Consider the following 16,022-nt stretch of genomic DNA (forward strand, 5'->3'; position numbering starts at 1 on the left):
ATCTATGTATATTGTATAGTCTGCTTTATCTATGTACACCAACACTTCTCTCCAGTTTTTCATACCAGGATGCATGTGATGAGTTCACTATCACCTATTTTCTGCATTTGCTTTACTTAGCCTGTCAATTACCTTTTCCATTTTGGTTTTTCTTCCCTCCCTAGTCGTCATGATTTTCAAATTTAACTATTTAGTTGCACAGGTAACACATTCAACGTTTATTAAAGGGTATACAGTAAAGAGACTACTACCCATCCTTGTTCTCCACTTCCCTTCCCCAGAGGCAGCCAATGTTTCCACAACCTTGGCTGTTCTTCTAGAGATATTTTAGGATATGTAAGTAAATATATTGCCGTTATGACTTACTTGTTATGCTGTAATAGCACTATGAAGTCAAATAGTTCTGTGTCTTAGAGACATGTTTCCCCCCAACTTGTGCAGCTTTAAACATTGGAAATAGGGTCATATGGCCCTATTTCTATTATTATGGCCACTTACTATTTCAAAGAGAAGACAAGTCTAGATTGCCTTGAATTCCTTGTAAGTACAGTTTTTGCCCTCTAGGAATCAAAAGTAAACAATGAGAAGTTTCGTACTAAGAGCCCCAAGCCGGTGGAAAGCCCCCAGTCAGCCACTAAGCAGTTGGATCAGCCCACCGCTGCTTATGAGTATTATGATGCCGGCAATCACTGGTGCAAAGACTGCAACACCATCTGTGGGACCATGTTTGACTTCTTCACTCATATGCACAATAAGAAGCACACACAGGTAGGTATCCTACTCTCTGTTATTTTTACTCCCACCCTCACTCTCTTCAAACTTCTATACCCCTATCTGCATTGCGAAGCTGGAAAAGGAAACATTCTCATATGGGCAGGAGCCCCAATCTGAAGAGCCAAGAGACACCAACAAAGGAGATACCATCCCCAGGGCTCAGTCCAGGGGACTTGGCTGTAACTAAACACCATGACAAGTGTAAGTGAGGTTTCTGCCTCTTTTGATTCCTTGAGTACCTGATTTTTTTGTTTCATTTTACCTTTCTCTGGTACTTGGTCTAACATGTGTTTACCTTTTCCACAGGTGATTTCCATTTAAACAGTTGGCAGAGGGGGTGGGGGTGGGTAGCTGGGGGCTTCTGGTCCCCTGATCTTATTATGGGGGAAAAAAAGAGAAAATTGGGTCATTGAGCTTTTAGTGCTGTTGTGTGAGCACCTCTGCCTCTTACAAATAGACACTGGATCCCTACAACAGACCTTGGGCTTCAAAGACCCAGAGTGAGGCCAAGCAAGATGCCATAAAGCGCACTGACAAGATAACTGTTCCTGCAAAAGGTATGTTTCCTCTTTGCCTCCTTTGTGGTTTCCTTACATTCAGTTGAGGAAGAGGTGTCCTGAGCTAACGTGCTAGGAAGCAGCATAGCATGAGACAGCCATTCCTTTTAACAAAGCCATAAGAATGCCTTCTGTGTACAAAACAGTGTACTAGGTCCTGAAACTATAAAGAGATCTATAAGACCATGATCTCTACCCACATGACCAAAAATCTACTACTAACAGATGTTAAACATAGACATGTCACTTAAAATAGAACTGTCTTTGTCATTGGCTTATGGGCCCAAAATCTTACTTATTTGGAATCCAGGTTAAAAAGGATAGAAGATGCAGTAATTTAACTGCCTTTTCAACTAAGAACTATACAATATTTTGAGTCATTGTTACTAAGCGGTAAATGGAGAAGCAGAACCTTCCTTTGTCTTTAAACTTTTCAATTTTTTTCTTTTTTTTTTTTCTGAGATGGAGTCTCGCTCTGTTGCCCAGGCTGGAGTGCAGTGGTGCAATCTCTGCTCACTGCAAGCCCCGCCTCCCAGATTCACCCCATTCTTCTGCCTCAGCCTCCTGAGTAGCTGGGACTACAGGCACCCACCACCATGTCTTGTATTTTTTGTATTTTTAGTAGAGACGGGGTTTCACTGTGTTAGCCAGGATGGTCTCAATCTCCTGACCTCGTGATCCGCCCACCTCTGCCTCCCAAAGTGCTGGGATTACAGGCATGAGCCACCACGCCCGGCCTATAAACTTTTCCATTTCTTACCTTCACAAGTAGCCGGTGCTGCTGCTGTATCCTTGAGATCTACGGAAGAGAGATTCCTCAGTAATTAATACCAACATGAGAGATCCTCATAAAATGGTAATGGACTATTTGGGAGTATAGTTTTTATATCTCCTGAGATGCTTAGTGCTAGTTAGGGTTTGAGGAGACTCAGCAACAGGAATTAATCTGGCACAGGAAACTCCTAAATTAACCAGTTAATGTTCCCAAGAGGTAGAAGAATTAGAGAACTGTAGTTCAAGCCTTAGGTTGGAAAGACTGTGCCATTGGAATTCATCTAAATACTGCTTCTGACTTCACAGTGGGTAAGGCCCTCTATACTGTAACTATTTTACTGCAAAGGGGTCGTGGGATTTCCATTGGTTGCTGACATTCTGGGTGGAATCGACTTATTTCCTTGACTTTTTTCTACTTCTTCCAGGCTCTGAATTTCTGGTTCCCATCAGTGGATTTTATTGCCAGCTCTGTGAGGAATTTTTGGGGGATCCAATTTCTGGGGAGCAACATGTGAAGGGTCACCAACACAATGAGAAATACAAGGTTGGTCTTTGTAGTAGGCTGTGGAGTTTCCAACTTTTCTGAAGTAATTATTTTGACTTTGTCAAATGGCTTCTGAGCCAGAAAAAGCCACTGATATTTCAAATTCCATATAACCTCTTAAGTTCTCCTCAGTCCTAGTGGGAGATGCTCAGCAGATAGCATCCCGTATGTCCTTGAGAAAGATTATTCTGGGGATTTCTACTGAATGAATTCTAACAGTGGCAGGGCCAAGATTTTTTTCTCTTGTGTTTTCACCAGTTTTTGAGCCTTTATCTTTTTTCTTCGCAGAAATATGTGGATGAAAACCCATTATATGAGGAGCGGCGGAATCTGGACCGCCAAGCTGGCTTGGCTGTGGTCCTAGAGACAGAACGGCGACGGCAGAGTGAGCTAAAGCGCAAACTTAGTGAGAAACCAAAGGAGGAAAAGAAAGAAAAAAAGGCAAAGGCTGTGAAAGAAGTAAAGGAGGATGACAAGGTCTCTGAGAAATTAGAAGACCAACTCTCTGAGGGTAGGAACTCCCCTGAAAAAGCTGAAAACAAAAGGAACACTGGCATCAAACTCCAGTTAAAAGAAGAGGTAAAGAAGGAATCACCAACATCATCTTCTTTTGGGAAATTCAGCTGGAAGAAGCCAGAAAAAGAAGAGGAGAAAAGTTCAGTGGTGACCCCAAGTATTTCTAAAGAAGAGATTGTAGAAAGTAGTAAGGACAAAGAGGATGGCAAAGCTGAAGCTGGGAAGGCAAAGCCCATCAAAATCAAGCTCTCTGGGAAAACTGTTGTTGCACATACCAGCCCTTGGATGCCTGTTGTGACAACTTCAACACAGACTAAGATCCGACCCAACCTGCCTATCCCATCCACAGTACTCCGCAAGTCATGTTCAGCCACAATGAGCAAGCCAGCTCCTCTTAACACCTTTCTGTCTATTAAGTCCTCTGGAACCACTGCTAAACCTCTGCCAGTGGTTAAAGAATCTTCAGCTGATCTCCTCTTACCTCCAGACATCATCTCCAAAGCATTTGGAGGGGAAGAGGTGATTCTAAAAGGGTCTCCAGAGGAAAAAGTGGTGTTGGCTGAAAAGAATGAGCCATCTCATTTACCTGAACAAATACTACCACCACCACCACCCCCACCTCCACCGCCTCCACCACCCCCCATTATACCTCATCCAGCTGCCCCATCTCCTGGTCAAGCAAATGCTATCTTGGCTCCAGTAAAATCAAACCCAATTGTATCTCAGACTCTCAGCCCTGGCTTCCTGGGTCCTAACATTTTGAACCCAGTGTTGCCTGTAGCCATCATGGCCTCAGCACAGCCAGCTGCCATTCCTTCTGATGAGACTGCTCCTGGGGTGAGTGAGAGTGACCGAGACCAGACCCTGTTCTCTGTGTTGGTACGTCCTCCACCACCCCTCTCAAGTGTGTTCAGTGAACAAGCCAAAAAATTAGAGAAGCGAAATTCATGCTTAGCCACTGCCAATGCTAAGGACCTGTATGACATATTCTATAGTAGTGGTGGAAAGGGGGGCCCTGAGACTAAGGGTACCTCTGAGACTAAGCTAAGTGGTGGTCCATTGGCCAATGGGGAAAATAACCTCTCTAGAACCAAAAGTTCAGACACCTCTTCTACTTATCCTTTGAACAGCAGTGCATCCCAAGAGGAGTTGCATCAAGATGAGGGTTTGGTCACTGCTCCTATAGTTAGCAACTCTGAAAATCCCGTTGCAAAAACTCTGGTGGCCCTAGGGAAATGGTCAGTTGTAGAACATGTAGACCCAAAAAGCACAGGCAGCACCTATGGCTTCCTACAGCCTCTGACAAGGTTGTGCCAAAGCAGGCCTTATGAAACAGTTACCCCAAAGACAGACACGTTGGCCATATGGACCTCTAGTTCCTTCCAGAGTGACACTTGTAGGGATATATCTCCAGAGAAAAAGAGTGAGCTTGACCTGGGAGAGCCAGGACCACCTGGTGTAGAACCACCTCCTCAGCTGTTAGATAAACAGCGCAAAGAATCTCAGAAGTTGGTAGAAATCCACCTCAGAGAATCAGTTAACCAGGATAAGGAAAACCAAGAGCTCCGTAAATCTGAGGATTATAGAGGAAGTGAGATAGAGACAAACACTGAACTAAAAGGAAGGGTGAAACAGCTGTCTGAGGGGATAGTTGATGAGGGAACAAGTACCAGCATTGGACCCCACAGCATAGAAGATTCTAATTTGAACCATGGGAACAGACACATGTGGGAGGGAGAAGTAAAACAGCCCAACTTGCTAATGATTGACAAAGAGGCTGAACAGTCCAGTAAATTGATGACAGGAAGTGAAACTCCAAGTAAAGTAGTGATCAAATTGAGTCCACAGGCTTGCTCTTTCACAAAAGCAAAATTAGACTCATTTTTATCAGAAGCTAGGTCTTTACTCAATCCACAAGATACACCTGTGAAAATTTCTGCCCCAGAGTTGCTGCTTCAGTCCCCACCCAGATCAGCTGTGTGTTTAGCAGGTAGTCCACAAGAGCAAGGAGTTTCAGTTGTTAGTGAGGAGGGGCTAGGAAATTCAGCTCCGGAATCAGCTTCTAGAACTTCTAGGTACAGAAGCCTCAAACTCAAGAGAGAAAGATCAAAAGACTTTCAAGTTAAAAAGATATATGAGTTGGCTGTTTGGGATGAAAACAAGAAGAGGCCAGAGACCTGGGAGAGCCCAGAGAAACCAAAAGCAGAAGCACTGGAGCTACAAGATATCCATCCAGAGTTAACAGTGACAATAGAAAGCAAGGCCCTAGAAGACTTTAAAGCTACAGACTTAAAGGTAGAGGAGCTTACTGCCCTGGGGAATCTGGGGGATATGCCTGTTGATCTCTGCAGTACCCGGGTAAGCCCAGCACATAGATCCCCAACTGCCTTGTCTCAGAAAGTGTGTGAAGAAAATTCTGTATCACCTGTAGGGTGTAATTCCTCCACCCCCAGTGACTTTGAACCAATCCCATCTTTTTCTGGGTTTCCGTTAGATTCTCCCAAAACCTTGGTGCTTGACTTTGAGACAGAGGGTGAACGAAACTCATCTAATCCCAGGAATGTTAGGATCCCTTCCCCTAACATTTTGAAAACTGGACTTAAAGAAAATGTTGACGATGGCTTGGGGGGCCTAGAGGGAACACACCAGGCCCTTGACCTGTTAGCAGGAGGAATGATGCCTGAGGAAGTACAAGATTCTTCCCAATTAGACAAACAAGAGTCACTCAGACTGGAATTAAAAACAATTAATTCTGTAGGCCTTGGGCCATCTCCTTGCCTTCCAGACCTTGTTGACTTTGTCACACGGACCTCTGGAGTTCAAAAAGATAAACTATGTTCTCTACTCTCTGAGCCAGGTGACCCTTCTAAGTGTAGTTCCCTGGAGTTGGGGCCATTACAGCTAGAAGTATCGAAGGCATCCATCACAAAGGTGGCAATTCTGCAAGTAGATGATGACAGTGCCGACCCTCTGAATTTGGTTAAAGCTCCAGTGTCAAGATCCCCTCCAAAGGAGCAGGTAGTTGAAGACAATATGGTCCCTCAGGAAATGCCTGAACAGGAAGCTACAGTTGGTGCCATCCAGGACCATTCAGAATCCAGTGTTGACAACTAAGAATAAATACCTAGAGCTACTTGTGAATGAATCAAATTGGCTTCTAGAAATCAGATGCCCAGATGATCCAGGACTAGTTTGCTGTCTCATCTGGAACCTACACTAAGAGATGCAGTCAGCATCTTACAGTAAATATTAATGGAAGCTAAAAATTTTACCTCCTTTCCTTTCCCTTTCCCCTTAAAACACCAGACAAATCGATAACAACTTCTATATATATATCTGTAAAAATGTATTTTCTGTTAATTTTTTTGGCCAATTTATTTTCTCCCACTTTGTCATTAAAATCTAATGTCTAACTGGCTCACCACATAGTGTGCTTTGATTGTATTTTGGCTTTGACTCTGCCATTTCTGAAATGTGGGGTAGGATGGAGGCAACTGACCTCTCCAATTGCTGTGTTGTATTCCTACCCAATTTCCTGGGCAGTTGATGCATCTCTGGGAAAAACACCAGAAAGCTTGCTGAAATGGAAAACTTGGAAGAATTGTTCATCTCTTAGGCTTTCATTTGGATGGGCCTGCCTTAACATTGTTTGAAATGCAGCGTGAGTAGCTCTTTGTTTACTCTTTACACCCCTTGTTGGCATGTCAACTCCTGTACTTCCCTTACTGTATTACCTTTCTTGAGATGCATTGTCCTGCTAACCCACAAACCTGTTTGGAAATAAACATGGAAGAATATCTGGCAGGCAGGCTTTTAGAAGACGACAAATCGGTAAGGCTTATTCATGGTTCATTGCCAGGAGCAGATATGCTTTAGAGATCACTTTTATTTTTGAAACGGCCTTTGTTCATTGTATTGTGATCCAATAACACTTTGTATGAAATTGTTTAGCAGCCATTTCTGTTGTGAAGGGGTAGAAGATCTCTGAAACTTGTCTTGAGATTGAACTCATTCCCTGTTCCACAAACCCATATGTATCCTTTCCTCTACCACCAATTTATTTCCACGATAGTATGATGTTTTGGGTTGTATATTTTGTTAAAAAGATTAAAGAATTTTTGAGTTGGCTTGGACAAGTTTAACTTTATTTTTAATGTGTTAATTACTTGGAATAAATGCATTAATCTCATGTTTCCTTCTGGATTTTTGTTTTGAAATCACACACATTTGAACTCCAAAGGAAAACTAGAACAGTGAATCCCTGCTGCCTTATTGTCTACCACACCCCCAACCATGCTTTCCTCACTTGTCAGAACTACTTCATGCCACAATGTTAGGACATATAGTCTGCCCCAGCACAGCCTGGATGGGTAGTGAGTAGGCAACAGTTGTCTGGTATTGGCATCTTCCTATTGTGAAGCTTTTTGTATACCTTTGTGTTGACTCTCCATAGGTGGTTCTGGGAACTGAGCTCCCCTAGGACAATCAGGTTCCTGCTCTTGGGAATTAGGGAGCTCAGTCCTCAGATTTTCTATCTCTGTCACAGTTTCCTCTTGATAGCCCTGTTGTCAGCAGTTTATAACGTGACTCAACAGGGCCTTCAGAGTCTTATTTACCCACCTGTTCCTGAAAGATAATACAAAATTATTGATCTGTATTTCCCGTCCCCCCATTTTTTTTTTCCTGTTTACTTATGTACAGAGCTATAAAATCCCTAGGTCAACTTTGAGAAGGATTTTTAATTTTTCTTAATGTCAATTTAGAAGTCATTCTGGCCTCTCTTAATCATGTTATGGAAATGGCACAGATTTGGGAGAGCTAGATCCTTGACTATGCCTCAGTCATTTACCTTGCTGTGATTTTAGACAAGTTAGTTTACCTTACTGTGTCACAGAGTTGTTTTGTGTTGTTTCCTTTGAGATAAGGATCGTTATCTTTATCCTAGCACCAATACGTACAGGATCAGGGTATCCTGCCCATGTCACCATTCTAGCCCTGGTTTTTAGGACAAAGCCTGAGTTCATGCAGTTTTCTTGCTTGGAAACCATAGAGTAACTCAAAAGGTGCCATTTAGAAGAGTTTAAACCCAAGTGAGCTTCAGAGAGATTTGTTTTCCGAGAGAACTACTCCCTCCCTGTTCTAGCAGGTTATCTATAGGAATTCAGGGAACATAATTTTTAATGCCAATTTGTGCTGATTTTCAGTCCTGTTCACTTAGTTCCACTTCCCTTTAGGGCAGGACCAGTGGTTTTAGGGAAAGAGTCAGGAGGAGATCCCAATCCTAACCTTACTCTCTCAGAGGGCATTGGAATCTTACTCTCTAGGTTAGGAGGGGGCCACTTCAAAGGAGTGAGAAGAGAAAAGAGGCAAAATTTATTGTAGGAAGGGCAGAACTAGTTCAGGTAGCTAGGGCTGGAGTACTTTGAGCCTAAGCTTTGGTAGTAACTCTTCTTGTATTCTCTGGATAACTTCAGGATTTACACCAAAGGCATCTACCAGTTTGCGGGTTTTTCAAAAGTAATGCTCACTTAAAGAGTTGTGGGAGTGGCATTCTTTATATCTTCCTTGAACCAGCAGAGGGAGAACTTTTAGGAATCTGTATTCTGGGCAGGAAGTGTTGCTGCCTCTTTCCTTTTGGTTAGTGGATCTAGCTTTGGAACCTATCCAGAGAAGACAGGTGAAAGGAAGGACAGAATTCTAACCCAGTAGCTGGAGATAGAGCATATTTTTTTGTTGTTGTTCTCTACCATCACAGTACTGAATAACCTTTCAACTTAGTAGACTTAGGCACATGGAAGAAATGGGCCCTGAATTTAAATGCAGCTTATGGTGTAATATAACTATGTTTTAAATTTTACAAATTTCAGGAACAACTTTTATCAGACATCCTCAATTGTGAGAGCAGATCAGTAATTACATTTAAATCTAGGCAAATACCTAATTTTACCTAAGGTGTACAAATAACCCCCTAAAAATTCCCCTTGGCCTTGCAAATGGGGGTGTTCTGCTTTACAAACTGTGTTATATTCACAGGGCACATAATACTGTCTACTAATATTGCTGAATAATATAGTTAAGTATTCTTACTTCACCCATGACACTTCATCTTTCAAAAAAGTCAGAAAGTTAATATTTTGGTAGCAGAGCATGCCGGCACATAGTCCATTTATCGGTCTGCCAGGTTCAGGGACGAAGGAAGAATGGGGTGGGGAGTTGGACATACAGGACACATACATCCAATAGGAACATGAAGTGTAATTTTAAAAGTTGGAGGAGGGTTCAGAGAGGATGTAGCCTGTAACAAATAAGTGAGGTAGTTATATATATATATGTGTGTGTGTGTGTGTGTGTGTGTGTGTGTGTGTGTATATGCTTTGTTAATATATTAATATATATCCCTAAACCTTGGTTATCACCTTAACAAAGCTTACATACCAAATCTAGGATAAGAACCTAAACAAAGTCTTTATTTATTAACAATTTATGTGAGAACATGGACAAATGGAAATAGTTTTGTGAGCCCATCTCTTCTTTAGAGTTTAAAATTGCAATAATGTTTATGTAATTTTTAAGTTATGTATACAATATTCATTGATAAGCCACGAAGTTGAATTTATAATGAAAATCTTCTAAAAATCACAACTCTTCTGATTTGCCCTCAACCCATATACACTTTCAGAAGAATACATATAAAACATGTATGTTTATGTTGTAGCACTTAACATGGTTATAATTTTACATTTATGTTTCTTTGATTAATATATGCTCCCCTTAAGTACATCATAAACTCCCCAAAGCAAGAAGTCTGCTTTTGCTTACTGTTTTTTAATCATTGTATTCACAGTGCACAGTTGTCTGGCATATAGCAGGTGCTCAATAAAAATTTATTGAAAGAATCAGTGTGGTAATAGTAGCTGTTTTTATTAACAAATTGTGAATACTTAGCAAATTATAAGTTGGTAAAAACTATAAATTGCCTATTGTATTTTCTGAGTGTTTAGCACTCTAGAAGCCAACTGTCCTCTTGGCTTCTGTCCTGGGTCTTTGTATACAAAGCACTTTATCAGTGAGGCATGTCAAGGTTGCCAGTGGTTCCCTCACTTCAACAGCATTCTGGAATAGTGGTGCCAGGCCATGATGGGAACACTGCTTCTGCAGCTCCTAGAAGAGAAACTGAGGATGAGAAGGAGTTAAATTTAAAAAAGGTTTTGGGGATCCAGTTTTCAGATGGCCCCCTTTTTCTCCCAGCCAGACTTCATAAACATGTTGAAGTCAGTCAAACCCCAAACCCCTCTGATTTGGTTGAAGAAGTAATTCAGCGCTTTATGATCTCCAGCATCCTCTTGTCATCTCATCAAAACTAAATCGTAACCAAAAAAGGTTGCCTTTGGGAGAGGGAAAAGGAATGCTATCACTTTTTATTTTGTATCTTCTATTTTGTTTCAACATTGTGACCATGAAAACGATTTTATGTAAAATATAAATGTTTTATAAACAAAATATGTACACATACACACATATATATGTATAAAATAATATGTAGTAAGGGTTATCCAGTGCTGTGGAATTATAGGCCGTTTTTTTTTTTTTTTTTTTTTTTTACCCCTCTGTATACTTTTCTGTATTAAAATTATTTTTTTTAAGTCGTGTGTCTCCTACTCAGTGCATCCCTGTTTTCCTTCACACCTCTTGTCTGTTTTCCATCGTTACAAATAGGTCCTGCTGCTTTTCCCTCAAGACTTCCTAAATTCTCCTATTCCCATCAATGCTGGGCAACATGCTTTCTTTGAGAATGTCTTACCATTATTTCCTCCTTCCTCTCTTCCTCTTCCCATTCTTTCCCCAACCTCTGTGGACCTGGTTGTTCGTATTCATTAATGTTGTACAAGCACTTGGACATTAAATGATATAACTCAAGATACCTGTTTTACAAAGTGATACAGGTACACAAAAGATAACAAAATATTTGTCACATGCAAAAGGACAGAAGATAACAAATCTAGATGTAATGATTTAAAGATTTATAGACTTTGGTTCCATTTGTGGAGGATCAGGCAAGAAAGGAATTTTGTAGAAAATAAGGGAAATGAGTATGTTTAAGGGAAGTGAATGAAGAGGGTGAAAACAGAGGCAGAGTTACATAACGGGGAGAACAAAAGGTAGAGAATGTGGAGAAAGATAGCAGAGATAAAATCAACCATATTAAGGTACTATTTTCTTTCATTTCTCTGATACTCTGCCCCTGCTAAGCTTCCACCCAGCCTTCCTGTAACCACCTTCCTAAGGATGACTATATTGATCACATTGTTACGACTCTCACCCTCTTATCTTCCTTTCTTTTCAGGGGCAATTCCAAAAGTCTTCAGATTTCCAAAATGAAGGACCGCAGCAGACATTTCTGCCCCCAGAAAGGCAGGGATAGAAACCACGGAGGCCACAGAAATGATGGGTGCCCTTGTGGCCAGTAGACAATCACCTGAAGGATATGACTTCCAGAAGGTGGGTATGGCTGCTGGGAGTGGGGATAAGATCTTGTAGAGAAGATCCTGTCATTCTAGCTTCCAGGAAATGGTGAGTTGGGTGAGTGAATATGTATATTGTTGTACTTGCAGAGGATGAACAAGATTAGAATGTACAAAAAGGGTATGTATTTTAGACTTGCCATTCCTCACCTCATTTAGCATTGAATAAATTATTCCTGAAGTCCCATCTCTCATTTTGTGCCATGATACTTACATTAAAGCTATAGAGTTCAGGTGTTCATATTCTTCCTGGGCCCTGGACTCCAATGTGCCCCTAAGTAGAACATCTCTTATCTTGGTTCTAGCCTCTTTTATTGGTCCATACAAAGACAAAGTAAAATTGGGTATGTCCTTAGAGGATTGGGGTATGAGTAAGCAAAGGAGACTCAATGAAGCGGGGACAATCACAAAGGATATGTTTGCTCCTTCAATGTCAGACCTCAGGGCAGCTGTCCATCAGTTTTTAACTCAGTCTTGTACTTGTCCCACACACACTGAAATCTCTGGTGCACAGTAGCAGGCAAGCATCATTTCAAAACATCAAGGAAACCCCTTACTCTCTGCTCATTTAAAATGCCAGTAGGGGACCAGGCATGGTGGCTCATGCCTGTAATCCCAGCACTTTGGGAGGCTGAGGCGGGTGGAACGCTTTGAGAGCAGGAGTTTGAGACCAGAGTTTGAGACCAGCCTGGCCAACATGGTAAAACCCCATCTCTGCTAAAAATACAAAAATTAGCCAGGTGTGGTGGCGCATACCTGTAATCCCAACTACTCAGGAGGCTGAGGCAAGAGAACTGCTTGAAACTGGGAGGCAGAGGTTGCAGTGAGCCAAGATCACGCCACTATACTCCAGCCTGGGCGACAGAGCAAGACTCCATCTTCAAAAAATAAAAAACAAAATCCCAATAGGGGCTGGGCATAGTAGCTCACACCTATAATCCCAGCACTTTGAGAGGCCGAGGTCAGCAGATCAGTTGAGCCCAGCAGTTCAAGACCAGCCAGGCAACATAGTGAGACCCTGTCTCTACAAAATATAAATTAGCCCGGCATGGTGGTCCATGCCTGTAGTCCCAGCTACTCAGGAGGCTGAGGTGGGAGGATCGTTTTGAACCCTGGAGGTTGAAGCTGCAGCGAACTGTGATTGCACCATTGTACTCCAGCCTGAACAACAGAACAAGACCCTGTCTCAAAAATAAATTTAAAAAAAATTAAAAATGGGCTAGGCGTGGTGGCTCATGCCTCTAATCCCAGCACTTTGGGAGGCCAAGGGGGGGGCCAGATCACCTGAGGTCAGGAGTTCGAGACCAGCCTGGCCAACATGGTGAAACCCTGTCTCTACTGAAAATACAAAAATTAGCTGGGTGTGGTGGCACATGCCTATAATCCCAGCTATTTGGGAGGCTGAGACAGAATTTCACTCTGTTGCCCAGTCTGGAGTGCAGTGGCACCATCTTGGCTCACTGCAACCTCTGCCTCCCAGGTTCAAACAATTCTCCTGCCTCAGCCTCCCGAGTAGCTAGGATTACAGATGTGTGCCACCATGCCTGGCTAATTTTTGTATTTTTAGTAGAGACAGGGTTTCACCATGTTGGCCAAGCTGGTCATGAACTTCTGACCTCAAGTGATCCGCCCACCTCAGCCTCCCAGAGTGCTCGGATTACAGGCGTGAGCCACCATGCCTGGCTGGTTTTGTTTTTAATTTGTAAATCCAGGCACTTTTAGAGTCCTGGAGGTCTAGTTTACTGCCCAAATAATCTTTGGTTTTAGTAACTTTCGGGACTATTCATGATATAAGCAAAGCCATCAGTGGAATAAGAAGTCAATAAAGGGCAAAAAGTACCTCAGGGCCTCATGCTGCTGATATATTAGTTAAGGATTACTTATTCCTGAGGCATGACCTGGTGGATGAAGCAATGGAAAGCAACCTGGTGCCAGGGCTGCCAACACGTTGTCACCACCACTTTCTCTCCTTTGTTCCAGCCCAAGATCTGTTTCTCATCAACTGTTACATTCCTCTGTTCAGAGACAAAGATGTTGGTCACAAGCTTTCATACAAACTATGACTCACAGCCCTACCTCCATCCCCTGCTTTGCTGCTTAGACCTCAGTTCTCCAATGGTGTCTCAGTTGCACTGATCTGGGAGATAGGTAAGGAAAAGGGAACGTTTTTTAGAATACTGTTTTTCCTTTTGGACTTCTTTTTTGTATTATTATTATTCAAAAAGCTTCATTTTTATTTAGCTTTCTGACTCTTTAACACTTTCATGATTTTCTGCTCTTTGATAAGGAAAGCACGCTTGATCTTGTCATGAACACATTTAACACACATGGAACCAGCATAGGCCCTGCTGACATGTCTTTCTGTTTTGCACAATCTCATAAGAACTTAAGGTCTCACAGTACAAACCCCTTGAAGTCAGCCTGGGCACACACCACATGCAGAATTTGGTGCTCTCCCAACCTTCTTGGTATAAAGGTAAACAATTATGTTACCAGGGCTTTGGGACAGCCTAGTTTTATTAGAGGCTGTATTTTAGGAAAGCCTACGATAGTATGTCAAATGTTGGACCATTCTAAGTGCCCCTACCCAAGCTCAAAGGACTGCTCCTGAGAGCCGTAGGCTTCCTCAACTTTTCGATGGTGGCCAATTGTAAAGGAAATATAGACAGGGGAAAGAGAACTCACATGTATTATGAATGAAGAAATATTTAAGATCTTTTTTATTGAATTACAGTTAATATTTGCATTTCACATAACATAAAATTCACCTTTATTTTTTTGAGACAGGGTCTTACTCTCTCGTCCAGGCCGAAGTTCAGTGCCACAATTATGGCACACAGCAGCCTCCACCTCCTGGGCTCAAGTGATCCTTCCACCTTAGCCTCCCAAAGTGATATGATTAGAGGTGTGAGCCACTGTGCCTGGCCAGATTCACCATTTTCAAGTGTATAGTTCTGTGATTTTTAATATCTTCAGTGTCGTACAACTGTCACCACTAATTCCAGAACATTTCCTTCATCCTCTAAAAAAACACATACCCATTAGCAGATACTCCCAGTTACCCCTACTCCTAAGCCACTGGCAATCACCAGTCTCCTTTCTGTCTCTACGGATTTGCCTGTTTTGAGCATTTAATATAAATGGAGTCATACAATAAATTTCTTTTGTGTCTGGCTTCTTTCACTTAGCATAATGTTGTCAAAGTTCATCCATGTTATACCATGTATCACTATTTTGTTGTATTTTATGGCTAATTATTCCACTGTATGGATGTGCCATGTTTTGTCTACCAATTGTTGGACATTTGGGCTATTTTCATATTTTGCCTATTATGAATAATCTATGAACATTCATATGCAAGTTTTTGTGTAAATATATGTTTTCAGTTCCCTAGGGTACATAACTAGGAATATATAGTCATATGGTAACCATTTAACTTTTTTCTTTTTCTTTTTTTTTTTTTGAGATAGAGTCTTGCTGTTGTTGCCCAACCTGGAGTGCAATGGCACGATCTCAGCTCACTGCAACCTCTGCTTCCTGGGTTCCAGCAATTCTGCCTCAGCTTCCCGAGTAGTTGAGATTTCAGGTGCCTGCCACCATGCCCAGCTAATTTTTGTATTTTTAGTAGTGACAGGGTTTCACCATGTTGGCCAGGCTGGTCTCAAACTCCTGACATCAGATGATCCACGTGCCTCGGCCTCCCAGAGTGCTGGGATTACAGGGTGAGCCACTTTGCCCGACCCCATTTAACTTTTTTCTAAGTAAACTTTTATATTAAAGTACAATGTTCATATTTTAAAAACAGGCTGGGCACAGTGGCTCATGCCTGTAATCCCAGCACTTTAGGAGGCCAAGGCGGGAGGATCACTTGTGTCCAGGAGTTCAAGACCAGCCTGGGCAAATAACAAGACCCTGTCTCTACAAAAACTAAAAAAATTAGCTAGGCATGGGAGCAGCTGCCTTTAGTCCCAGCTACTCAGGAGGCTGAGGTAGGAGGATCGCTTGAGGCCACAAGGTGGAGGCTACAGTGAGCCATGATTGCACCACTGCACTCTGGCCTGGGTGATAGTAAAACCCTATCTCAAAAACAAAAAACAAAACACATTACAAGTGTTAAGCTTAACAATTTCACAGAGTGAATAGACCTAGGTAACCAATACCCAGATCAAAAAATAAAATACGACCAACACCCCAGAAGCTCCTCTCATGTTATCTTCCTGTTACCACTTCCCCAAAATGTAACCAGTAATCTGACTGTTATAACAATTTCTGGTGCTTTTTTAAAAAGAGTCGAGGTGAAATTTTCATCACTCAAGATAAAACCCTATTTCCCTT

General features: G+C 42.0%; 1 protein-coding gene and 1 pseudogene across 1 annotated transcript in view; one reads left to right on the top strand and one right to left on the bottom strand.

Moving 5' to 3' along the window:
- Positions 1-7,354, top strand: part of ZNF318 (zinc finger protein 318) — a 34,049-nt gene extending 26,695 nt beyond the window's left edge. Inside the window, exons 7-10 of the mRNA XM_023212869.2 lie at positions 565-768; positions 1,232-1,331; positions 2,531-2,649; positions 2,938-7,354. Of these exons, the coding sequence (XP_023068637.1) occupies positions 565-768; positions 1,232-1,331; positions 2,531-2,649; positions 2,938-6,279 (3,765 nt within the window). The 3' untranslated portion in view covers positions 6,280-7,354. The remainder of the gene's footprint in view (positions 1-564; positions 769-1,231; positions 1,332-2,530; positions 2,650-2,937) is intronic.
- A 6,566-nt stretch (positions 7,355-13,920) lies between these two features.
- Positions 13,921-14,259, bottom strand: LOC116418798 (annotated as a pseudogene).
- Between the last annotated feature and the right edge of the window lie 1,763 nt (positions 14,260-16,022).

The sequence above is a fragment of the Piliocolobus tephrosceles genome, chromosome 5, assembly GCF_002776525.5.
Source record: "Piliocolobus tephrosceles isolate RC106 chromosome 5, ASM277652v3, whole genome shotgun sequence".
In the NCBI taxonomy this organism is placed as follows: Eukaryota; Metazoa; Chordata; class Mammalia; order Primates; family Cercopithecidae; genus Piliocolobus; species Piliocolobus tephrosceles.